The 27,642-nt window shown below is 30.0% G+C and overlaps 1 protein-coding gene and 2 long non-coding RNA genes across 5 annotated transcripts in view; 1 reads left to right on the top strand and 2 right to left on the bottom strand.

Moving 5' to 3' along the window:
* The window catches only part of LOC123270448 (endoplasmic reticulum membrane sensor NFE2L1), a 58,586-nt gene that overhangs the window by 19,199 nt on the left and 11,745 nt on the right, over positions 1–27,642 (top strand). For all 3 annotated transcript variants that reach the window (XM_044736502.1, XM_044736501.1, XM_044736504.1), the window contains 3 exons: positions 12,147–12,427; positions 13,423–13,641; positions 26,970–27,204. In XM_044736502.1, the coding sequence (XP_044592437.1) occupies positions 12,147–12,427; positions 13,423–13,641; positions 26,970–27,204 (735 nt within the window). The remainder of the gene's footprint in view (positions 1–12,146; positions 12,428–13,422; positions 13,642–26,969; positions 27,205–27,642) is intronic.
* On the bottom strand, positions 10,199–25,556 carry LOC123270498. Its single transcript, XR_006510615.1, has 3 exons — positions 25,488–25,556; positions 24,613–24,620; positions 10,199–10,236 (listed from the first exon to the last, which is right to left on the bottom strand). It is a non-coding gene; the product is annotated as an uncharacterized LOC123270498 (long non-coding RNA).
* Positions 22,735–23,939, bottom strand: LOC123270496. Its single transcript, XR_006510613.1, has 2 exons — positions 23,679–23,939; positions 22,735–23,296 (listed from the first exon to the last, which is right to left on the bottom strand). It is a non-coding gene; the product is annotated as an uncharacterized LOC123270496 (long non-coding RNA).

Genomic DNA, 27,642 nt, shown 5'->3' with positions numbered 1-27,642 from the left:
AAAATTGCGTAAATTTTAAAACGTTGAAAATTTATAATAATAAAAGTAAAAATTAAAAAAGAAAAAAGACTCAATATCCTTTGAGTCAGGCTTTTAGTTCCGTCTTAAAATTGAATTGAAATCTCCAATGAATTCCAAGCTCGATGGCTCGACAGTACCGTCAAAATTAACTCGTCTCGCTCGTTATTACGCATCATCAACTATTCTATTTGCTCATAATAATATTAACCGTGACTGATACACCGGAAATTGAGTTTTATTAAATTTAATATCGGAATATATTTTTTTTTAAGGTTTAAATTTATTTTTTCTATTTAATTTTTTTAAATTAAAAAAATAAAAAAAATGTGGGTCCGTCCTCGGGGATAAAATACGCCCTCATACGCGACAGATGCTCCAACGTAATGTGTGTTCTGTTCCAACGCATGCGACTCACGTATTTCGCATATGCTCCGCCTAGCTCCCTTCTATAGATTCTTATATATATACAGATATAGGTATAAATATAAATATAAAAATTTGGTAGATTGAGCGAAAATAAAAATTTGAAATTTGAAAAAGGAAAATTTTGAAAAATCGTTGGGAGGAAAGTTATGGGAGTTTAGTTTTAGTTTATTAACAAATTATGTCAAGGCAGTTGCCGAATGACAAAGAGTAAGTATACATATAATTTTACATTATTGTGCAGTTTAACTTATAAATATTTAGAGTGTTTTACATAATAATATTTTTAGATAGGTGATAATATTATATACTACATTAAAAATTAATATAAAAATTTAATTTATAAAGAATTAACTAATAATTTTAAGAATCTTTGATGTTACTAAAGAGACAGGTAGGAAACTTTAAATTAAAAAGAAGCTATATAAAGAAGGTTAACGAAGTTTGAAGATTAATAAAATAATGATAGAAGCATTAACAACAGTTTATGATCAAACATCTAAATTAAATAAATAATCAAAAATTTTATTTTTGAAAACCTCCAAGCTTGATGAATTAATAATATCCTCTGGTAGTTCTTCCCATAATCGTATAACTGTAATTACGAAAGAAGACTCATAATGAGTTAAGGAGTGAAATTTTTATAAGGTTGTAAGTGAAGGTTCAAAGAAACTTTTGTATATAAACAGAAGGTTCTGGGGTAATTTGGACCGGAGTTATAGTGATTTGAAAATTAAAAGTAAAAATTGGAGAACTTTAGTAGAAATTCCTTTAAGGAAATTTTTGAAAATTCGTAGCTTGGAAAATTATAAAAATTAAGGAGTAAAATTTTTATGGGGACTTAAAGGAAGGTTCAAAGAAACTTTTGTATGTAAATAGAAGGTTCTGGGGTAATTAGAATCAGAGTTATGGTGTTTTAAAAATTAAAAAGTAGAAATTTAAGAATTTTTGAGGAATTTCGGAAAGAGGAAGTTTTAAAAAAGTTGTAGAGAGGATAGTCATGGGGATTAAGGAATTTATTTGTTATGGGATTGTAGAGAAAGGTTCAAAAAAACTTTTGTATCTAAATAGAAGGATCTGGGGTAATTAGGGCCAGAGTTATGGTGATTTGAAAATTAAAAGTAATAATTGGAGAATCTTAGTAGAAATTCCTGTAGGGAAATTTTTGAAAATTCGTAGCTTGGGAAATTATGAAAATTAAAGAGTGACATTTTTATGAAGTCTTAGGGGAAAGTTTAAAGAAACTTTTCTATATAAATAGAAAGTTCTGGGGTAATTAGAACCAGAGTTATGGTGTTTTAAAAATTAAAAAGTAAAAATTTAAGAATTTTTGAAGAATTTTGGAAAGAGGAAGTTTTAAAAAAGTTGTAGAGAGGATAGTTATGGGGATTAAGGAATTTAATTGTTATGAGGTTATAGAGGAAGGTTCAAAGAAACTTTTGTATATAAATAGAAGTTTCTAGGCTAGTTAGAACCAGAGTTAGAGCGTTTCTAAGTTTAAAATTGAAGTAAACTGAAGAATGAAGCTTCCCGTGGTTATATTTTTTGAAATGGCCGCGAGTCCCGAGGGATAATCAATATTTGGAAGCAACCGTATTATATATGATGTACATTGTACATAGTTTCGGCATTGGGTGGGTAAGGCAGCTGAGCCGGGACCGAATCGTTGATGACTTGGCTCATTTCACCCCGCTGTTGTCGAGCAAAACTTGAACACGCACCATTACTCATATCTCGGCTCATTGCATAAAGAGATATACACGCCCGAGGGGATGATACCTTCTTCCTTCTTATTCTATTCTTCGTCCTCCTTCGGCCCCTTTGACCTCCTTGCAACAGGAACCCTGAGCTGTTATTGTTATTGTTATAAGATTCAATTATTTATTACTTTTCCCAGCAAAAGACCCTCTTTTTGGCGATGCGCAAATATTTGCCAGCTAGTTTTATAATTAATCATAACTCTGGTCCAAATTAACCCACCGACTTCTAATTTTATACAAAAGTTTCTACGAACCTTCCTCTACAACCCCACAAAAATTTAATTCCTTAATTCCCATAATTTTCCTCCAAAAAACTTTTTCAAAAATTCCCTCCTTTCAAAATTCCTCTAAAAATTCTCTAATTTTCACTTTTTGATTTTTAAAACACCATTACTCTGGTCCAAATTACCCCAGAACCTTCTAATTAAGTACAGAAGTTTCTTTAGACCTTCCTCTAAGACCCCAAAAAAATTTCACTCCTTAATTTTCATAATTTTCCAAGCTAAGAATTTTCAAAAATTTCCCTAAAGGAATTTCTACTAAAAATCAATAATTTTTAGTTTTAAACTATTTGTCACCATAACTCTAGCCCTAATTACCCCAGAACCTTCTAATTATATACAAAAGTTTCTTTGAACCTTCCTCTAAGCCTTAATAAAAATTTCATTTCTTAATTCCTATAATTTTCCTCCCAACGAATTTTTCAAAAATTCCTCTAAAATTTTTAAATTTCCAGTTTTTATTTTTTAAAACGCCATAACTCTGGTCCAAATTATCCCAGAACCTTCTAATTAAGTACAAAAGTTACTTTGAACCTTCCTCTAAGTCCCCAAAAAAATTTAACTCCTTAATTTTCACAATTTTCCAAGCTACGATTTTTTAAAAATTTCCCTTCAGGAATTTCTACTAAAAATCACTAATTTTTAGTTTTAAACTTTAAGTCACCATAACTCTGGTCCAAATTACCCCAAAACCTGCTAATTTTAATTAATATTAATTTGAATTTATTTTAATTAGAATTAATTTGAATTATATACAAAAGTTTCTTTGAACCTTCCTCTAAGACCTCAAAAAAATTTCACTCGTTAATTTTCATAATTTTCCAAGTTGCGAATTTTTGAAATTAAATCAAAATATCGATAGTAAAAATAATAAATTGTATATATATCTAAATTCCCAAATAAAAATATTTGAAGCGTGTAGTTAAATAACAATGAGACGCTTGTGACGTGATAGCTGAATGAGAAGATGAAGAAGTGACTTTTTAAGTCACCATGAGTTTGCAAGTCTCGAAAAGGAAAAGAAAAATAAAATAAAAGAAAACGAAATAAAAAAAAAAAAACTAAACTCGGAGCCGGAGAAATAGACATCGCAAGTTAAATCCCAAATAGTCTAACCTGGCTCCGCTCAATCCACCGCCGCCATTGTGCCCGGCAATCCCAAAAAAATACACAACAATAATAACAATAGTAATAATAATAGTTAAAGGAAGAGTAAAAAATAATTCGAGTTTTCAATTGACGGGAGAAAAAAAGTGACATGGAGCCGACGGAGCTCTAATACGAATTTTATTGTAATATTTTAATCTAGAGTTATGTAAAGGCATTCCTGTACTTTCAAGTGATTTATTGATCCACTGTAATTGCTTAGAAAAATATTATTATTATTATAAGTAAGAGATTTGATTTTTTTTCTTGCTTTAAATGGAATTTTTTGATGAGAATTTCTTGATAGAGAAATTTTGAAAAAGTTGTAGGGAGGAAAGTTATGGGAGTAAAGGAATGAAATTTTATGGGGTTATAGAGGAAGGTTCAAAGTAACTTTTTTATATAAATAGAAGTTGGTGGGGTAATTAGGGCCAGAGTTATGGCATTTCAAAATTTAAAATTAAAAATTAATGATTTTTTGCAGGATTTTCTTTGGAAGAATTTCAAAAATCTGTAACTCCAAAAATTATTAAAATTAAGGAGTGAAATTTTTATGGGGTCTTAGAGAAAGGTTCAAAGAAACTTTTGTATAAAATTAGAAGGTTCTGGGGTAATTAGGGCCAAAGTTATAGTGACTTAAAGTTTAAAACTAAAAATTAGTGATTTTTAGTATAAGAATTCCTTTAGGGAAGTTTTCAAAAATTCGGAGCTTGGAAAATTATGAAAATTAAGGAATTAAATTTGTATGGGGTCTTAGAGGAAGGTTCAAAGGAACTTTAGTATATAAATAGAAGTCTGTGGGGTAAGTAGGACCAGAGTTATGATGAAAAGAAGTTTGAAGATAGCTAGATTTAGTCGAAATCGTCCAAAAAAAAATTATTGGAATTTTTTATGACGAAAGCGAGGATGTAACAGGTGTAATACGTACTATTTACCATGCAGACAGGTTAACCTTGATAGAGTATTGCAAGTTGTCATGAATCGCAAGCTCGGCGGAGGATAGTGTGATAGTTAGAGCCAGTTTAATTTTGGCTGTCATGCTTAGAATCACTTTCGATGTTAACTCGGCTTATTTATTTAGTGTTAAATAATGTTATCGACCACCAGAATAACTTGTGGGAAATAGAATAATATCCTGATGGTTGTATGAGTCCAAGCCCCGCTTATTTGAATACCATCTGATCGAAGAGCATAAGTGTCAATGAACGCCACCGCTACCGCATTACACGCACTTTTTGGTACTACTATATACATGTATTATGTATCTTGTGATGTACTATCACTATCAATGTTTATCGAACCTCTCATTCATGAAATTATGACTGAAAGTTAATTTTAACAAAAAAATCACAAAATTAAGTCCTGATTTTTGTTAAACTTTGAGACGCCATAACTATGCTCCTAATTACCCGATCAACTTCTAACTTAGTACAAAAGTTACTTTGAACCTTCCTCTAAGACCCTATAACAATTTCATTCCTTAATTCCGATAAATTTCCTTCCAACGAATTTTTCAAAAATTCCTTTAAAATAATCTAATTTTCACTTTTAAACTTCTTGCCTCCATAACGCTGGTCCAAATTACCCCACCGACTTCTATTTATATACAAAAGTTTCTTTGAACCTTTCTCTAGAACACCATAAAAATTTCATTCCTTAATTCCCATAAATTTCCTCCCAACTAATTTTCTAAAAATTCCTCTCTTCAAAATTCCTACAAAAAATCTCTAATTTCCCCTTTTGAACTTCTTTCGGTCATAACTCAGGTTCAAATTACCCCAGAACCTTCTAATTAAGTGCAAAAGTTTCTTTGAACCTTCCTCTAGGACCCTATAAAAATTTCATTCCTTAATCCCCATAACTTTCCTCTCTACAATTTTTTAAAATTTCTCTTCCTACAACTTTATCTCCAAAATTCCAACTTCATTTGCATTACTTCAAAAATTATTCAATAATATTCCATTTCTGCCCCAAAAATGTACTTTTTATCAAAATATATAGTACCACAAGCCCTCATAAGAATATCTCGTGGCTCAAAAATTTCGAAAAAGTGCCCCAAATCGTACGCAGGCTGTAATATACACAAAAGTAAGTCGAAAAATCCAACAGAAAAAGGATCAATAATAATCTAACAATGGCGTTAAGAAGTTAATGGCGGCAAAGTGACAACTCGTCACTCTTCTGTAAGCTCCTGGAGAGTTTAGTAGACCACTGATCTATATCTAGACTATTTAGTGTTTAACCAGGCCCTAAACAAACAGTCTGGAGACAAGAGAGACTTGAGAGTCTTAACGCTGGCACCTGACCTATTAAAAATATTTTTGCTCGGCTGCCTTCTTTTATACTTTTTTATTTTAAATTCTTAACATTTTTAACGACTTACTTTCCCATAATAAGCGTCCGGCTCTTGACTATTATGAAATTATGCTTACAATAACAAAATAGTAAAGTGTTTTTTGTTTTGTTTGGTTTTCAAATTTTTTAGAAAGAAAATAACTGGAACTCTGGTTCTAGTGGTCCGATTATAAAAATTTTTGACTTAAAATTTTTTTTAAACCTTCCTCTGTACCCCATAACAATTTCATTTCTTAATCCCCATAACTTTTTTCCCTACAAAATATCAAAAATTCCTCTCTTTAAAATTTTTACTAAAACTCTCTAATTTCCACTTTTAATCATAACTCTGGTCCTAATTACCCCAGAATTTTCTAATTAGGTGCAAAAGTTTGTTTGAACCTTTCTCTACATTCCATAAAAAAATTATTCCTTAATTCCCACAACTTTCCTCCCAATAATTTTTTCAAAAATTCCTCTTTTTAAAATTCTAAAAATTCTCTAATTTTCACTTTTGAATTTTCAAAATACTATAACTCTGGTCCAAATTACCCCAGAACCTTCTAATTAAGTACAAAAGTTTCTTTAAACCTTCCTCTACAACCTCTTAATAATTTCATTCTTTAATTCCCATAATTTTCCTCCCAACGAATTTTTCAAAAATTCCCTTTTCAAATATCCTCTAAAATTCTTTAATTTCCAATTTTAATTTTTAAAACACCATAACTCTGGTCTAAATTACCCCATAACCTTCTAATTTTATACAAAAGTTTCTTTGAACTTTCCTCTAAGCCCACATAAAAATTAAATTTCTTAATCTCCATAACTTTCCTCCCTCCAACTTTTTCAAAATTCCTCTAAAATTCCCTAATTTTCACTTTTTTCAATTTTTAAAACACCATAACTCTGGTCCAAATTACCCCACCGACTTCTAATTAGGTACAAAAGTTCCTCTGAACCTTCCTCTGCATCCCCCTAAAATTCCGAATCTCCACTCCCATAAACTCTCTCAAAACTAGCTCATCAAAAAAGATCAATTGTTACCAAACTTCTCCGTACCATTTTGATTTCTCTTAAATAAATTCCTGGCGTCTTCCACCTATCGATTAACCAGTTTAAACTCACCTACAACCTACACACCTATATATATATATATATATATATATATATATATATATATATATATATATATATATATATATATAAATATATATAAGTTCAATGTTCGATGTGTGAGAAGAAAAATAATGATTACAGTCCCCCAATCCCCAATGGGGCTCGGGAATGCCATAGAGGCCCCTTTCCCTTCTTGTTCTCCCTCTCTGTGGGAACCTTCTGTGCGCATTGTCGGCAGCCATCTTTGATTCGAGCTGCCACGGGATTGGCTGGCTGACTTTTTAATTTACATTTTTTTTCATCACCCGGGTCGCTGTTCGCTCCATTGCCGGATAAATTCATTGTCTTTCTTGTTTCATTGAAACAACATCGCGCTCGCGGTCCATCTTTGATCATTTTCCGAAAGAGTTTTCCGGGAAAATTATTTAGTTTTTTGGTGTCGTAATTTGTCGGAAAATTTTGTGAATAATATTAGTGAAACTTTTTTGGATTACTGAAATTTTATCAACAAATTTAATCAGGTAAAATTTTCTTTTTTTTGCTTAGTATTTTTTGGGAAACTTTAAAATTTTCTTTTAACTTTTCAATCCATGATATTAATAAAAGAAAACAACATTTTTGGTAGAAAATTGTTGAAAAAATTTTTTAAAGAAAAATCTTTAGTGAACGTCGCCGAAAAATTGATTTTCTTAAAGAAAACTCGGAAAATGTGTCTTAAATAATTATTTTCTTCACAAAAATTGACTTTAAAATGTCCCAAAAAATTTTTTTATCATCAAAAACTTATTAATAAATTTTAGAGGCATAAATTTTCAGTAAAATTCTTTGGAAAATTTATTTTCTTTATGGAAAATTCAATAAAAATGTCTTAAATAAATTATTTTTCATGAAAAATTATTTTAAAATGTCCTAAAAAATTGTTTTCTATCGAAAATTTATTTAAAAATTATTTAAACCATTGTTTTTAGTAAAACTCTGTAAAAAATTCATTTTCTTTACGGAAAACTCTCTAAAAATCTCTAAAAAAATTACTTTTCACGAAAAACTATTCAGAAATTTCTAAAAAAAACCTTTTTTCACAAAAAATAACTTTAAAATGTCTCCAAAATTTTTTTTTTTTTATCAAAAATTCCTTTAAAAATTTTCTAGACTAAAATTTTCAGTAAAACTCTTAAGAAAATTCATTTTCTTTGCGGAAAACTCTTTAAAAACCATTAAAAAAATTATTTGTCACGAAAAACCACCCAGAAATTCCTAAAAAAACCTTTTTTTACAAAAATTGCTCTTAAATTTTCCAAAAAAAGCAATTAAATATCAAAAAAATTTTTTTAAGCCACTTAAAAATATTTTTGAATACAATTCAACCAAAAAAAATGAAAAAATTAATTTTTCTTCTTACATAAAATTTTAAAGCTTAATTTTCACCAAAAATAACAAAATAAAATTTCCCTTCGGCTTTTAAAAAATACTTTTTCAGATTTAAGATTTAAGATTTATTTTTCCGGACATTAATTAGTAGCTCTTTAGTAAATCAAGTAACTTACTTACAAAATCAGAAATAGACATCACTCCTGTTCCCCTTCTCTATTTCTTTTCTGTCACCAATATCTATCTAAATATATTTGTCACCGTAACTCCTGACAGGACAATTGTTACCAGAAGAGTGGAAATTATTCAGTACTTCTCTTTCTCTGTTTGATTTATTCTTTTTTCCTAGCTCCTTATACATTTATATACATATAGATATAGATATAGATATATATATATATATATATATATATATATATATATATATATATATATATATATATATATATATATATATATATATATATGTTAACAATTGTTCAGGATTACATTATTATTAATATATATGTACGTGAATAATTTCTGCCTCGTAATGCCCGAGTTATTATTGCAATCGGTCGTTAGGGATGAAAATGAAAATGAAAATGGAAAATATGAAAAATGATCTGTCAGCGGCTCTATATATGTATATATAGATTCGAGCTGCTCTGATGAATATCCTGATGATTATTATGATGACCCGGAAAAGAAATTTTATAAATTCGGGCTCGGATGAGTTGCTAAATTTTGTTAAAATTTTTTATTTATTTTTTTGAGCTATTCGAGAATTGGAGGTGGGTTTTGAACTTTGGGGCGCTGTAACTCGGGTTGTAATTGTACGAGAGACTTCTATGAGGACGCAAAAATTTCTTTGAACCTTCCTCTGAAACTCCATGAAAATTTTATTCCTTAATTTTCTTAATTTTCCTCCCAACGAATTTTTCAAAAATTCCCTTTTCAAATTTCCTCTAAAATTCCTTAATTTTAACTTTTAATTATTAAATCACCATAACTCTGGTCCAAATTACCCCAGAACCTTCTAATTAAGTAAAAAAGTTTCTTTGAACTTTCTTCTACAATTCCATAAAAATTTCATTCCTTAATCTCCATAACTTTCCTCCCTAGAATTTTTTCGAAAATTCCTCTTTTCAAAATTCTGCTAAAATTCTCTATTTTCCACTTTTAAACTTCTTCTCTCCATAACTTTGGCCTTAATTACCCCAGACCCTTCTAATTTTATACAAAAGTTTCTTTAGACTCTTCGCTAAGTCCCCATAAAAATTTCATTCCTAAATCCGCATAACTTTCCTCCCTACAACTTTTTAAAATTCCCTCTTTTGAAAATTTCTCTAAAATTCTCTAATTTCCACTTTTCAATTTTTACAATACTATAACTCTGGTCCAAATTACCCCAAAACCTTCTAATTAGGTACAAAAGATTCTTTGAACTTTCCTCTACAATTCCATAAAAATTTCATTCCTTAATCTCCATAACTTTCCTCCCTAAAATTTTTTCGAAAATTCCTCTTTTTAAAATTCTGCTAAAATTCCCTAATTGTAACTTTTAATTTTGAAAACACCATAACTCTGGTCCAAATTACCCCAGAACCTTATAATTTGGTACAAAAGTTTCTCTGGACCTTCCTCTATAACCCCATAAAAATTTCATTCTTTAATTCCCATAATTTTCCTCCCACCGAATTTTTCAAAAATTTCCTCTTTTAAAAATTTCTCAAAAATGTTCTAATTTTGATTTTCTATTTTTAAAATTCCATAACTCTGGCCCTAATTACCCCAGAACCTTCTAACTATATACAAAAGTTCCTTTGAACCTTTCTCCAAGATCCCATAAAAATTTGACTCCTCAATCTGAATTCCTCCTGGCGATACTTCACAACGAAAATAAAGTCTTCAACTTGTAGCTCTCAATAATAACCCCGACATGAAAGAGGGTGTTGTCAGCCATTATCGTCCTCCTCCGAGGCCACGAATTTAAACCAGACAATGGCCGCTACTCGTTATATTAATGTATCAGGCATGCCTCAAAAAGGTGTGGGACCTTCTTCTCATTATTATTCTTTTTTAGTCTCTTGGCCACTCAAAGTCAGACCGCCGAACAAAAAAGAACACGCGTAAATATAAATTATTATAAAAACTAGCCACCTTTATTATTATTATCATTATTTTTATCCTTTTGTGGTTAGGTACGATAATGTCTGTGGATAAATAAAAATATTCTCGGTCTCTACTGTTAACCGAAAACTAAACGCAGGTGAATTATTTGTTACCTGCTTGCTAGTCTGTATGCTTCTTTTCTCGAGTGTACTTTTAGTCGAGCTGCAGGTTCAGCTTGAGAACGACTTATTATTATTATATTGAGGACGGTTACTCTCTTATAGGGTTTTAGCCTTCATCATTATGGCTCGAATTATTCCTGGCGAGTCTTGCGGGACATGTTTGCAGTGGTAATTATTCGTTTAAAGGGAAATTGGAGGAGAGATAAGAGGAATTTTAAGGATTGTAAGGAGGGAAATGAAACTGGAAATTTTTTTTAAATTATGGGGGTCTAGAGGAGGGTTTGGGGAAACTTTTGTATGTAATTAAAAGTCGGTGGGGTAATTTGGACCGAAGTTATGGTGTCTTATTAATTGAAAGTCGAAAATAGAAAATTTTAGAGAAAATTTGAAAAGGGGATTTTTTGAAAAAGTCGTAGGGAGGAAAGTTATGGGGATTAAGGAATTAAATTTTTATGCAGTTATGTTAGAGAAAAGTTCAAAGAAACTTTTGTACCTAATTAGAAGGTTCTGGGGCAATTTGGACCGGAGTTATGGTCAAAAGAAGTTAAAAAGTGGAAATTAGAGAATTTGTCGGAAAATTTTCAGACTTTTCATTTTTAAAAAATTGTAACTCGGAAAATTATTAAGATTAAGGAATTAAATTTTTAAGGGCTCTTAGAAGAAGGTCTAAAGTAACTTTTGTATATAAATATAAGGATCTGGGGCAATTAGGACCAGAGTTACAGCGTTTCAAAGTTTGAAATTCAGAATCAGTAACTTTTTACAGCAATTTCAAGTAAAAATTTTTAAAAAATTCGTCGCTTGAAAACTTATGGGAATTAAGAGCTGACATTTTATGGGGTCTTAGAGGAAGGTCCAAACAAACTTTCGTACCTTAATTAAAGTCTCTAAAATAATTACAACGAAAGTTACTCCAATTTAAAATCCACACCCTAATTTTCTTCTATTTTTCAAACACACCCCAGAGTTGACATTAAATTCCGAGCTTTCTACGAGTTTCCAAGCATGCCTACAGATCCCACATCCTACTTGAGTTCCAGCTGCTACGAGAGAAATCGTTCCAATAAAAGATTCGATCCTTGGTAGGGGATCGCGGTCTGTTATTGGCTGCGGGGCGGAGCCCGAGGGGAATTTAGCGGTTGCAGGTGGATCCTATCCCTAATCCCCGGCGGGTTCTCCTTGGTAACTTTTTAAGGATCCCCTCCCGAGGCCCGAGGATCCGGCGTCAGTTCTCGGGCGACGATCTTTGACGGCAAACCAATTTTCGCCGCGTCATTTACGGATTTTGTGTTGTGGAGAGAAAAGTGACAAAAAAAATAAAAAAATTTTTACAGAAAATTTTAGAGAATTTTAAAATTTTGAGACAAATTCTTGGAAATTTTGGAAAATTTTTTGAGTGTGAATTTTTGGTGAATTTTCAGGCGAATATATTCTAGAAAATCCGAGTTTAGAAGGAACCAGTGGGGAAAGTGGCTCAGAGCCTGGACCTTCGTTGGATGACCCCGAGATCGGACTCGAGGACTCTTTGGGCCTGAGCAATAATTTTGGGCTCGAGGATGACTTTCCGTCGGAACTTTTGAGCGATAGCCTGCTCGCTAGCGCGGGAGTCGACGGATTGCTCTGCAACGACTCGCTTGGGCTTCCCGACGGGTTCAACCTTGAGGAGGCCCTGCAGCTTGTGGGACTCAATGAGCAGCCGGAGGTAAGTGCGAATTTTTGGGAAATTAGGGAAATTAAGATTTTTAGAGGGAATTTTAAAGAGTTGTAGGGAGGAAATTTATGAGAATTAAGGAATTAAATTTTTATAGGGGTTGTAGAGGAAGGTTCAAAGAAACTTTTGTATAAAATTAGAAGTCCGTGGGGTAATTTGGACCAGAGTTATGGCATTTTGAAAATCAAAAATTGAAATTTAAGAATTTTAGAGGAATTTTAAAGAGTTGTAGGGAGGAAATTTATGAGAATTAAGGAATTAAATTTTTATAGGGGTTGTAGAGGAAGGTTCAAAGAAACTTTTGTATAAAATTAGAAGTCCGTGGGGTAATTTGGACCAGAGTTATGGCATTTTGAAGATAAAAGTTAAAATTTGAGGATTTTATATGAATTTTGAAAAGAAGGAATTTTAAAAAGCTGTAGAGAGGAAAGTTATGGGAATTGAGAGATTTTATTTATATGGGAACTTAAAGGAGAGTTTAAAGAAACTTTTGTATAAAATTAGAACGTTCTGGGGTAATTAGAGCCAAAGTTATGGAGAGAAGAAATTTAAAAGTGGAAATTAGAGAATTTTAGTAAAAATTTTTAAAGAGAAATTTTCGGAAAATTCGTTGGGAGGAAATTTATGGGAATTAAGGAATGAAATTATTATGGGGACTTAGAAAAGAGTCTAAAGAAACTTTTGTGTAAAATTAGAAGGTTCTGGGGTAATTTGGACCAGAGTTATGGAGGGAACAAGTTTAAAAGTGAAAATTCAAGAATTTTAGCAGTTTTTTTAAAAAGGTAATTTTTGAAAAAATTGTAGGGAGAAAAGTTATACAGATTAAGGAATGAAATTTTCATGGGATTCTAGAGGAAGGTTCACAGAAACTTTTGTATGAAATTAGAAGCCGGTGAGGTAATTGGGACCGGAGTTATGGAGACTTGAATTTTGAAACTAAAAATTAGAGATTTTAGTAGTAAAAATTCTGGGTGATTTTTTTTCAGGAAAAAGAACTGAAGAAACGCGACCGAGGAGGCTTGAGAGTGCGAAATCAAGACGAGTTGTCCTCAACCTCCCCAACTCCCTCAACTTCGACCTCAACCTCCATTTTGAGCTCCAATTCGATCCTCGAGGACGCCGAAATCGACGAAATGATGCACACGCAGCAGTACCACCCTCACTCTCACTCTCACCCTCACCTTCACCCCCATCGGCACTACCAGGTGATTATTCATTTATTAATTTTTTTAGCCACGTAAATACATAAAAAAATAAATTTCATTAGAAATAAAGGCTAGAATACAAATTTAATTTAATTAAAAGCCGCCGCAATCAGAATAACCGTTAGAGCGACGGTCCCACATGTCAAAACACATCCGAAAAGGTAAACAAGAAAATTATTTAACGGGTAATAAACAGACGAAATAAAACAAAATTCCCCAATTACTTCATTTGTTTAAACTTCTAACACTTTAGTGTCTCCTGAAGCCTAAAAAAAAATTCCACGCATCAGCTCTCACTAATTTCTCGTTAAAATTTTTTACCGTAACCGTCGATAACTCCCAAGTTGCTCAAAAACAATTATAATGACTGTAAAGTACAATTACTCGTCATTGTTTTTCAATTTTATTTAAAATTTCTTTTCAAACTTCAATTACTTCAAGGCTAATTACATTAATTTTTCATTTTAGCATCTATAGGATAGGAAATTTTCCAGGCTACATAAAAGTATTCTTATGAAATTTTCCTATTTTAAATATTTTCCGAGTTATAGCCGTTTAAAGAAAACACTAGTTTAATTTTCCGAAAATTGGAGTTTTTAATTAAAAATTAAAATTTTTCCAGGAATTGTAGAAAAAATTCAAAACCTAGGTAGTGTTTTGGATAGGAAATTTTCCGGTCTTAAAAAGTATTACCAAGAAATTTTCCTATTTTCAATATTTTCCGAGTTATAGCCGTTTAAAGAAAACACTAGTTAATTTTTCCCGAAAATTGGAATTTTTATTTAAAAATTAAAGTTTTTCCAAAAGTTGTAGGAAAAATTTAAAATCTATATAGGTAGTGTTTTGCATAGGAAATTTTCCGGGCTACAATAGTATTCTCAAGAAATTTTCTTATTATCAATATTTTCCGAGTTATAGGCCTTTAAAGAAAACACTAGTTTAATTTTTCGAAAATTGGAGTTTTTAATTAAAAATTATAGTTTTTCCAGAAGTTTTAAGGAAAATTAAGTAGTGATTTGGATAGGAAATTTTCCGAGCTACAAAAAAATATTCTTTTAAAATTTTCATAAAAAAATTTCTTAAGAAATAGTACACTGATAGAAAGATTTGTTTATATTTAATAAGCTTTATTAACTGTTATTAATAAATGATTTTTTAACATCATAGGATTTAATAAATATTTATTAACAGTTAATAAATTATTTATTAAATTACTAAAGGTGTTTTCATGACCGAACTGTATATATATATAATGAGTGTTTTTTCATGCCGTCTAGGTCAAATAACTAGTAGATGTTGTTCAAGTCAAGAGATGGATACTTCCATCTTCCCTTATTGGTTGAGAGATATCCTCTCTGTACATAATTTCGATGGAAATCCATCAAACTTGAATACTAGTAAAGCTGTAAGCTTGTAGTATCCATTCGAGTACTAAAGATGTTAATTAATTGAAAGAAATTAAAGAAATTATTTTGAATGAGAGTAAAGACAGACTTTCGAAAAAATAAATGGGGTTGGTTGCCAAGCCAGGAATCGAACCTGGATCTCCCTGATAACATGTCAGGAGTAACTCGGGTAAAAGGGAAGGGATAGTAAAGTAAGTATTGAGAGTATTCGCTGGGTGCGTGACCCCACCGCCACCTGACGATACAACTTACGGTGGCTTTTTTAAGAAAATTTACATGTATTAGATGCCAAATAGTTATTTAAACAATTAAATAAACTTGAAAAAAATTTGTTTTCTATGTAAAATGTGACATATTACACAGAATGTAGATTAAATTAAAAATTTTTTCTTGGGTCAGTTGAAAATAGTAAGGAAAATAAACACAATAACTAAAACAAATCTCAAGTGAATTAGGTTAATCAGTGTTAAAATCTGTCAAGGTGTTTATTGTTAAATTAATATAAAAGGAAAAATTCGTATTAATATTAAATATATAACAATCTTAAATTATATAAGGAATAGAGAAAAGCTCTATTTAACATAACTTTATATTTACGAATATATCTTAAATTTTTATATTCTTTATTTAATTTTGCAATCTATTACCCATAATATTATTTTTCAACCACAAACTTTAATAAAGGGTAAAAATTTAATCCTGGCTGAACATATGAGAGATGTTGAGCAGCAGCTATCCATTTTTTTCGCTGATTTAATTTCCAATTGGCAACCGGAAACTTATAAAATTTACAATCACTATTTCTACTAGTATTTTTACAATTAACTACACAACAATTTTGATGACCCATTTTATTTTATTTATTTAAATAAACTAACACACGTGTTATTTTCATAGCTTTTAGTAATAAAGAGCCACCCTTAGTTCTGTATTGTCCCGCAGCGGGCGCTGACATCAGTTTTGTGTCCCCCACTATGCCTTACGCACCCAGCGAATAAGAATGGACTGAGAAAGGTGGATGGTGGAAGGAGCCCGGTAGCTTAACTGGTAGAGCTCCTGACATGTTATCAGGGAGATCCAGGTTCGATTCCTGGCTTGGCAACCAACCCCATTTATTTTTTCGAAAGTCTGTCTTTACTCTCATTCAAAATAATTTCTTTCATTTCTTTCAATTAATTAACATCTTTAGTACTCGAATGGATACTACAAGCTTACAGCTTTACTAGTATTCAAGTTTGATGGATTTCCATCGAACTTATGTACAGAGAGGATATCTCTCAACCAATAAGGGAAGATGGAAGTATCCATCTCTTGACTTGAACAACATCTACTAGTTATTTGACCTAGACGGCATGAAAAAACACTCATTATTTATTAAATGTTAATAAATTATTGTTAATAGTTAACAAATATTTATTTAAAATAAAAAGCAAAAATAATTTTCTTTTGACGCTTTTTATAACCCTACAGCTGGAATACATGATAATAATTAAATTCACTAAATAAATTAACCTTTTTAATATTTAAAAATATAAAAGATAATTATGAGCTGTGATAGAATTTGCTATTTTACAATAAACATTATTATAATGTAATATAATTAATCCAAATAATTTATAAAGATGATTTTTGTTTATAAGCAATCTTTATATCATATAAAATTGCAAGCCAAACAAATTCACTCAACAAAATATTTATTAACTGTTAATAAATATTTTTTAACTATTAATAAATATTTATTAACTATTAATAAATGTACTTTCCTTCCAAATAAATATTTATTGAATGTTAAAAAATATTTAATATATTAAATAATTTTTTTTTAAATAAATTTTAAATTATTAATAGTTAATAAATCCTTCTATCAGTGTAAGCTTAGGTGTTCTGTAATCTAAAAAAAAAAGTGTGTATGTACTTATGTACGCACATTAGAAGTTATACTTCTTTGGTGTAACAAGATAAAAATCTTTCTAAATATTTTATCTATCGCGTTATCCTACGTTTGTAGAAAAAACGACACTTATAGTAGAAAAAAAAAAAAAAAAGTCTTTAATACATTGAAAGTTTTATTATAACGCATTATCTAGTTGAATATAAAGTTTATTTAAATATCATAAAAAAATTATTTCTACATAATTAAAGAAATCTGGAAATCGGTTGACCGTGCAGGCCAACCCTAGAACTTCCTGCTAAGATTGCATTTCAAGCACCTTAAAAATGTGTTTTTTGATAAATATTTGAGCTTTTCAAGCTCAAAGCACAGTTTTTCACTTTTTGAGCTCTTTGAGTTCAAAATGTATTTATTAATCAACGATAACTTTTGAATGTACAACACGTGTTTTTAAAGCACAATAAGAAAATTTACAGGTTTATATTGATTGGTTGAGAGATCTCGAAGATATCATAAAAAAAATACTGAAAAACAAAATTTTACGAATTTTTAAAGAACTATAACATTTGAATGCGTCGTTCGATTTTTATTTTCAAAAAAGCATTCGACGCAGTTTTTTAAGAACAAAAAATGAATACATAATTTTTTTATGATTATTTCGCACGAGTTATTTTTAAAAAACAAAAAAATTCAAATTTTTTTTTAAATTTCTTCGGAATGGCATAATTCATCAAATTAACTCTTAATTCTAATCAGATCTACGTTTTGATAGACCCTTTTGAATGATGTATCGTAGAACTCAATCGGTTGGTTCGTTTTTGAGAAACCGTACGACAAAAGTTTATTGACACACACACACACACACAGCCGGACACCTCGACGGGAATAATCAGAATGGCTTATTCCTGGAACCTTAAAACGTGGACATCCGATGAAAACTCAATTTTTGAAAATCGCACCGAAATCAATAACTTTCCATTATTAAAAATTTTTAATTTTCTTAGCGGCAAGTTAAAAATATATACTTATATAAAATATCGTGAATACAGTTGCCAGTTCTCACGCAAACATACGTAGATGTACTTATTTTGTTATTTTGTTGGTAACTTTTTTTTAAAAAACTAAAATGTTGAGTAACTAACTTCAGGGTGTCGGTTTTTCGTGACGGTGTGCGCGCGCATCGTAAAAATTTACCCTCATCATTTTTGTCTAACGCGCCAAAAGAAGTATAACTTCAAAAATATATATATATATATTTATTACCTTCTGAGTACTTGAAGGGCCCACAGGTGTTATGTGTGAATAGTGATAACAGCAACGAGACCAAGTGCCCAGATGGATTGGACATCGAGTACCCCCCACTCCATCTTGTCATACAAATTACAGTTACTCGGTCTCTGTACCTGCAATGTGCATTCACTTGCTTCAGTTGTCGCTCAGTAGTCTCTCGGTACGTCGGTTTGTCGATTTTAAGTAAAATAATTGTCAATTTTTCGGAGTTTTTCGCACTTTTTAAAATCACTAGTGAAAATTATGTGTTGCAAAATAGTGAGTGAATATTTTTAAGTGAAAAATTTTTCTAAGTTGGAGTTTTTTGGGAAAATAAAAATAATTCATGGAAAATAATTTTTTGCACTTATGAATGTGGAATGTTTAAATTTTCTCCCAGAAGAGGATTTTCAGGTGAGAAAAATTTATTCCGAAAAATTAGTAAATTTTCTCAAATTTTTTAAGGAAAATATTTGAAAAAAAGTTGCCTGGAATTTTTAGGTTAGCGTCAGGGGAAAAGAAAATGTCCGACATTGAATTTTGTATTTATATATTTATTCGGAAAAACTCGATTTTTTAAAATGGGAAAATTTTTTTTGGAAAAACTAAAAATATCGGCTTGTAGCTTGAAAAATTCTCTACAAATTTTCACCATTAAAAAATTTTCAATTTTCCATTAACATTTTCAAAAAAATATTTTAAAAGTCAAAAACTGCAAAATTAACATTATTTTTTGTTTTTTCTGACCTTAAATCTTATTTTTCCAGCTCGGAAAATTTTTTTTGGAAAAACTGAAAATATTAACTTGTAGCTTGGGAAATTCTCTACAAATTACACTTGGATAAAATTTTCAATTAACATTTTCAAAAAATGTTTTAAAATTAAAAAACTACAAAATTAACGTTATTTTTTGTATTTTCCAACTTTAAATCTTACTTTTCCACCTCGGAAAATTTTTTTTGGAAAAACTAAGAAAATTTACTTGTAGCTAAGTAAATTCTCTACAAATTTCACCTATCAAAATTTTTCTATCTCTCACTGTACTCTTTTGGGAACATTTATAAGCTCAAAATTTACCTTAAATTTCGACTTTTTGGACTTTTTGGACTTTTCCGGAAATTTTCCGGGCTTAAAATTTTTTTTTCTCAACACTAAGGATATATTGTTGTAGCTTATAAAATTATTTACAAAAATAGCCCGTAAAATCTCCGAAAATTCCCATAAGACCCTCAAAAATCCCAAGTTATTGTTCGAGTCTTAGATGCTTAATGGGAAAATAATTACCGATAATAGTAATTACATCCCTCCTATTCATTCCGTATGACCTGGGATTAAGTTACTGAAAGAATGACAATTAAGACGTAAGTAGGGTGAATTAAAGTAGTGTATATGTAATGAAATACGGAGCAATTAGAGTTTAAGGTGAGTAAGGTCAGTGTTAATGTGAGAGGAGTTACCAAAAAATGACATGTTACATTACAATTATAATTAAGTACACGTCTAGTCTCTAGTATAATGTACACCGGCTGAGTTACTCGTTGGTTGTTGCTTGTTGCATAACGCACAATAACTCTCAATGCTATTACCTGAAAAAAGTAATATTATAAATAATTAGAGATTTAAATAAAAACATAATAATAAAAGGACAGTGCATTAAGTTAAGAAATAAAACACGAGCACAACTTCTTATAAAATGAGGAATATATTCATTTAATTCACTCATTAAATGGATTTGTCCTCCGTCGTAATGACACACTCGCTAATATATCATGCACGACAATTATTTGCACGTTTATTTCCCTTTTTTATTAAGACAATTCGATTTTAATTGCCGGGGTGGATTCAGGTCACTTTATTTTAATAATTAGAGATTTTAAGAGTTTCCGTGGGAGCTTTTGCAAGTTTTAGGAATCTATTTTATAGAAAATTTTGTTAGCTACAAAAAAAGTCTTTGAAAATTCTTGTGGGGTCGATAGTTTTGGAGATAGAAGCATTTTAAAGGAAGACTAGAGGAAAAATTGAGTAATGAGTTTGGAAAGGTAATTTTTGAAAAAGTTGTTGGGAGGAAAGTTATGGGAATTAAGGAATAAAATTTTTATGGGGATGTAAAGAAAGGTTCATAGAAACTTTTATATAAAATTAGAAGCCGGTGGGGCAATTAGGGCCAGAGTTATGGCATTTTGAAAGTTGAAAGTTAAAATTTGAGAATTTTAGCAAAATTTTGAAAAAAGAATTTTTTAAAAAATTGTTGGGTGGAAATTTATGGGGATTAAGGAATGAAATTTTTATAGTGTTGTAGAGGAAGGTTCACAGAAACTTTTGTATAAAATTAGAAGTCGGTGGGGCAATTAGGGCCAGAGTTATGGCATTTTGAAAATTGAAAGTTAAAATTTGAGAATTTTAGCAAAAATTTCAATAGAGAATTTTAAAATCAATTCTAGAGAGGAAATTTATGGGAATTAAGGAATAAAATATTCATGGGGTTGTAGAGAAAGGTTCACAGAAACTTTTGGCCTGCTTTTGGACTTTTTGAAAATATTTTCCGGATTTTTCCTACAATTAAGTATTATTTTCAAGAATTTATCGTCTTTTTTCAAAAATTGTCTCATTTTCCTCAAAATTACATTATTTTCTGGAAATTATCACTAATTTAAATAAATTTTTCCGTGAAAATTTTTTTTTGATTTTTTATTGACCTATTTTTCCTAAAATTTTCCGAGTTATTCAAGAATTTAACCAATTTTTTTTAGAAATTGCGTAATTTATCTGAAAATTGCATTATTTTCCGGAAAATTTTTCTGTTTTTCCGTAAAATTACGTTTTTTTGCCTCAAAAATTTAATTTTTTTTGTTATTTTACCTCAAAAACATGCAATGATTATCTTACCGACAAAAATTCTTATAATCTTAAAGAAAAATTGAGTCAGTAAAAGCATTTTTAGTAGCTTTAATTTTAAAAGTAACAAAAAAGGATAAGAAGCAATTTTGAGGCTTAGGTGAATGCTAAAACCGGTAATTCTAGTAATTACAAGTTTTAACCGCAGGTAGACGAAAGCTGTCAAAATGTTGCCGAACAATCGGCACTCGAAAAGTTTAAAGTATAGTAAAGTGTACAGTTAGAAATTGAGAAAATTTCTACCTGCTTTGATCTGACGGTTTTTTTTTCAGAAGAAAATAAAATCTTTGGTTAGGATCTTTGGCGATCCTGAAAATAGTTAACTGTTTAGGAAGAAAAGTCAAATGATTAGTCACAGACAAATTTCTGCGGTTATTTTGTGGGATACGGTCACTACTTTGTAATTAATCAATTGTTCGGTCAAAGCGGTTCTTCTCAGACGTTTTGACGGACAACTTTTGGGGTTACGCTTCATAGGTGATTTTAGGCGAGAAGTCAAAGGGTTTTTTCTTTTTTTTATTTTTGATACTTTTTTTTGGTGTTGACGTGGGTGAAATTCTTTGTAGAGGACATTTTAAAAAATTCGTTGGAAGGTAAATTATAAGGATTAAGGAATAAAATTTTTATAAGGATCTAGAGGAAGGTTCAAAGAAACTTTTGTATAAAATTAGAAGTTGATGGGGTAATTTGGACCAGAGTTATAGAAGTAAGAAGTTTGAAAGTGAAAATTAGAGAATTTTTGGAGGAATTTTAAAAAGGGAATTTTTTAAAAATTAGTTAGGAGGAAATTTATGGTGATTGAGAAATGAAATTTTTATGCAGTTATATTAGAGGAAAGTTCAAAGAAACTTTTGTATAAAATTAGAAGTCGCTGGGGTAATTTGGACCAGAGTTATGGTAATTTGAAAATTAAAAGTTAAAATTTGAGAAATTTATAAGAATTTTGAAAAGAGAAATTTTTGAAAAAGTTGTTGGGAGGGAAGTTATCGGAATTAAGGAATGACATTTTTATAGGGTTATAGAGGAAGGTTCAAAGAAACTTTTGTATAAAACTAGAAGTTGGTGGGGTAATTAGGGTCAGAGTTATGGTGGAAAGAAGTTTAATGGTGGCAATTAGAGAATTTGAGCAAAATTTTGAAAAAAAGAATTTTTAAAAAAGTTGTAGGAAGGAAAGTTACGGGGATTAAGGAATGAAATTTTTATGGGGTTATAGAGGAAGGTTCAAAGTTACTTTTGTACCTAATTAGAAGTCTGTAATATAATTAGAATGAAAATTACACTCTTAAAATTTAAAACTATAAGCTAAAAATTATTTTACCTGATTTAATAAACATCCGTTCGAATTTTATTCAACAAATGCATACGTCCCTGACATTACACAAGCAAGTACACATAAAAACATCAGCCGTGAACAATAATCCATTTTTAAACACAGACCCTTTTGTTCCCCCCCCCCTCCCTTACCTTGACAATAAATAAACAAGAAAGGGCGACGCTAAACTTTACCTTCCATAAATCACCCGTTATTATTTCTTCATTCACACTTTACACCTTTCTCGAAAAAATATAATTCATAAGTAAATTCAATCCTCTACAAGTAATTATTTTGAAAAATTTTTTTTTATTTTTTACTGGCTCAAAAAAAAATTATTAAGAATAAAAATAATTGAATTAATTGTAAGATAAAAACTTTTTGACCTTTTGTCGCTATTATCTCTGAAACTATCACTCCCGCAAAATTTTTATATCCGGTAAAAATTGTAGCCAGTTAAATTTCCTTTCGAATGACCCTTTTAAACCCTTAATTTGGTTGGCTGTTTCCCTGGAAACACCTGCTTTTGTTTTTAATCTTATAAATCGAGTGATAATAATAATAATATATAAAAATATAAATATAAGTGAATTATCGATTTCACAGACGATAAATCCGACATATGTTGACGTCCTGCCGCGTTTTCTCGTCTCAGGAAATTGTTTAATTTTTTTTATGTGTTTATTTTATTTTTATATAAATATGTACTTATATATACAATATGTATGTGAAATCAAGGACGACTTAATACGGAAGTAAAATTAAGATAAAAATTGTTATAAAAAAATTTGTAGAATTATACTTTGAATTGAACTTTGTCACCATAACTCTGGCCCTAATTACCCTATCGACTTCTAATTTTATACAAAAGTTTCTATGAACCTTCCTCTACAACCCCATTAAAATTTCAATCCTTAATCCCCATAACTTCCCTCCTAAAAACTTTTTCAAAAATTTCTCTTTTTAAAATTTCTGTAAAATTCTCTAATTTTCACTTTTCAATTTTTAAAATACCATAACTTTGGCCCTGATTACCCCATCGACTTCTAATTTTATACAAAAGTTTCTATAAACCTTCCTCTACAACTCCATAAAAATTTAATTTCTTAATTCCCATAACTTCCCTCCCAAAAACTTTTTCAAAAATTCCTCTTTTCAAAATTCTAAAAATTTTCTAATTTTCACTTTTTAATTAAAAAAAAATTAAAACTCTGGTCCAAATTACCTCACCGGCTTCTATTTATATACAAAAGTTACTTTGAACCTTCCTCTATAACCCGATAAAAATTTCATTCTTTAATCTCCATAATTTTCCGAACAACGAAATTTTGAAAAACTGTTAAACAAAAAAATTTTAAACTTTTTCTCACACTCAGTCACTTCAATAAAAACAAAAAAAAAAATAAGTCCTTACAACTCACAACAAAAAATTGACCTCTCTCACGCCTTTCATATGTGTGTGTACACATATATAATTTTTTTTTTTTTTTAAACGTCAACTCGCGATTGACTGAAACGTCAAAGTGTCTTGATGGTCTCTTAAAAAATTCGCGTTAAATAAACAACCGCGGAAGATTGAAAAAAAAAATAAAATAAAATAAAAAAATGGATATATTGAAGTCAAGATTTCTCAGCTGACTCAATAGAGAAATCAATAAAAATGCGAGATGATTAATGGCCGGTAATTATTGTTATTATTTATGACTTTTATAAACGCGGAAATTAGAGGGGATTTTTATTTAGATTTTTTTGCCCGTGATTTACAGTAGGAAGCGTCTTAGAGGATAAAAAAGAGAAAATTGAGATTTAAGGCCGTCGAACGGTAGAAGCCTCATACCAGATGGCGTCTGGAAAATATTTAAATCATAATAATAATTATAATTATTAATATTATTATTATTATTATTGCCAAAGAGGAATTTTAGTTTAATTTTAAGCGTGATTTTTGTAAGAGTTTGATATTTTATTGTGGAGTTTCTATGGTGAATTTCGATTGTGGAGGTTCAAGGAAAATTTAGAGCCTAAAATCGATGGTCTGGGGTAATTTGGACCAGAGTTATGGTCTTTTAAAAATTGAAAATTAGAGAATTTTTGGAGGAATTTTTAAAAGGAAATTTTTGAAAAATTCGTTGGGAGGAAAGTTATGGGAAGTAAGGATTGAAATTTTTATGGGGTTGTAGAGGAAGGTTTATAGAAACTTTTATACCTAGTTAGAAGTTGGTGGGGTAATTTGGACCAGAGTTATGATAATTTTAATTTAAAACGTAATTTATTGAGTAGCTGATAATTATTTTATAAAATTAAAAATAAAATAGTCACGCAAACAAGAGTTGATTGAACAAGACAAAAAATAAAAAGATAAAAATAGGTTGTAATTGAGACAGAAAAAAAAGAAAAAACACTTGTTATATTTAAGATATTTGTCCAGGTGACAATTCCGAAATATCTTAAATCTCAAGCCAGGTAATAAAAATAATAAAAATTAATCCCTGGCCCTCTTATATATAATGTATTACATATTATACAAGTTAGACTTGTTGTCAACATCGATCAAGTTGTCACCCGTGTCAACAATCACCGACACACAAATTAAATGTGTATTTGTCTCAGGTGTTTTTTGGTATTTTTACTAGTCAAGTCACCTCTCTCTTATGTTTGTTCAACGCGAATCCTCAATATTATTAGATTATTAAATTATTAGAATATTGCTTCGTTATCAATCTAAATATTTGTCAATGTTTCTTTGCTTCACACGGTATTTAATATTTATTTATAAGCAAACATTATCATAATCCTAAAAAACAATATTTGGTCGCTTATTATCATTTTCGAGTGGCTATAACTCTGGTCCAAATTACCCCACCCACTTCTATTTATATACAAAAGTTACTTTGAACCTTTCTCTACAACCCCATGAAAATTTCATTCCTTAATCCCCATAACTTTCCTCCCTACGACTTTTTCAAAAATTCCTCTCTTCAAAATTCCAACAAAAATTTTCTAATTTCCACTTTTAAACTTATTTCGATCATAACTCTGGTCCAAATTATCCCAGAACCTTTTAATTAGGTACAAAAGTTTCTTTGAACCTTCCTCTAAGTCCCCATAAAAATTTCAATCCTAAATCCCCATAACTTTCTTCCCAACAAATTTTTCAAAAATTCCCTTTTCAAATTTCCTACTAAAATTCTATAATTTTAACTTTTAATTTTGAAAACACCATAACTCTGGTCCAAATTACCCCAGAACCTTCTAATTAGATACAAAAGTTTCGTTGAACCTTCTTCTATAACCCCTTAAAAATTTCATTCCTTAATTCCCATAAATTCCCTCCCAACAACTTTTTCAAAAATTTCTCTTTTCAAAATTCTAAAAATTCTCAAATTTCAACTTTTCAATTTTTATAACCCTATAACTCCGGTCCAAATTACCCCACCGACTTCTAACTAGGTACAAAAGTTACTTTAAATCTTCCTCTAAGTCCCCACAAAATTTCAACTCTTAATCTCAACTCCCCTCTCCTCTACAACTCTTTAAAAAAGACTCTCTAGCCTCTTTATAATTCTAATTCAACCCAATAACCTCATTAATAATCATAATGACAATGATAATAATTAATAACACTAAAATATGAAATAATCCGCATTCAGGTATTTCTCGTCCTACATCTCATCACAATTTACAGCTACAACAACAACAACCACAACAACAATAATAATAATAATAATAATAATAAAATGACAGTAGTACTAAGTGTTGAAGACTCGGTTTGCCATATGGCGTTCTGAAAGACAGCGATAGAAATTTATTTTATTTTACAATATGTCCTCGCTCATAAAAATAATAATTTATTTTAAAAACTATAAAAACGCGTAATCACCTCACCAGATGCAATTCTATTTTTTTTTTATTACGGTACAAATTTTTTATCGAAAAAATTTACTCAAGTAAATTCCGATGCATTAAAATAAAAATAATATTCAAATCTTTTATTTATGATTGATGAATTTTTAACGATTTATAACTCCCACGGGCTCCGCGGGGGCCCGATTAGACATAATGCTTCTAAGACTAACAAATATAATAATAATAATAATGATAATGAGGTTTGACACCTGACAGCTCGAGAATTGTCCCCAAAAAATTTATAATTTATTTTATCATATTTTGTTCGGGCTGAAAGATGGTGAAGTAAGGTGTGGAGGAAAATAAATTTTTATGGGGTCTTAGAGGAAGGTTCAAAGTAACTTTTGTATAAAATTAGAAGTTGGTGGGGTAATTTGGACCAGAGTTATAGTGTTTTAAAAATTAAAAAGTGAAAATTAGAGAATTTTTAGAAATTTGAAAAGGGAATTTTTGAAAAAGTTGTTGAGAGGGAAGTTATGGCAATTAAGAAATTAAATTTTTATGGGGTTGTAGAGGAAGGTTTATAGAAACTTTTGGATATAAATAGAAGTTTGTGGGGTAATTAGGGCCAGAGTTACAGAGGCAAGAAGTTTGAATTAGAAGTGAAATATTTCAGATTAATTAATTGAATATTAAATTATATTTGCAGAGCCGAGTAGCATATGGCCGACCAATGGGCGCCGACCAACGATGGCCACCGGGGGAACTATTCCTATCACTTCCCAGTGCGACAGACTTTGGACATCCATCACATCCCGGGTATCCAGGACACGGCTTGAACTCAACTCATCATTACGAGATGCAGCGTAATGTTGTTCTCAACAATGCTACTCTACCTCTACCGGTTGGCGACTATAATTCAACGGGCCCATTTCAAAATATTGGTAAGTTTCTTAAATATTTATTTTTATTTTTAAAATCTTTGAATATCAAAACTTTGAATTTTTATAAGGCCCGAAAAATTTAATAAAAAAATTAAGGCCCAAAATTATTTTTTGGGCTCAATTTTTAAAAAACAAATCGAAATTTAATGGCCAAAATTTTTAAAAGTCCCAAAATTTATAATGAAAATTTAAGGCCCAAAAAATTTTTTCTAACTTTATTTTCAAAAAAATAAGTCTAAATTTAATTGTAAAAATATTTATATGTCCCAAAATTTTCAATGAAAAATTAAGGCTCAAAACTAATTTTTTCACCTAATTTTTAAAATTCAATTGAAAAAATTCGTTTAAAGTCCCAAAAACTTTAATAAAAAACTAAGGCCCAAAATTATTTTTGGGGCTTAATTTTTAAAAATTAAGTCAAAGCCCAAGCGCAAAAAT

The sequence above is a fragment of the Cotesia glomerata genome, linkage group LG8, assembly GCF_020080835.1.
Source record: "Cotesia glomerata isolate CgM1 linkage group LG8, MPM_Cglom_v2.3, whole genome shotgun sequence".
Taxonomy (NCBI): domain Eukaryota; kingdom Metazoa; phylum Arthropoda; class Insecta; order Hymenoptera; family Braconidae; genus Cotesia; species Cotesia glomerata.
This window is presented reverse-complemented; position numbering and strand designations above follow the sequence as displayed.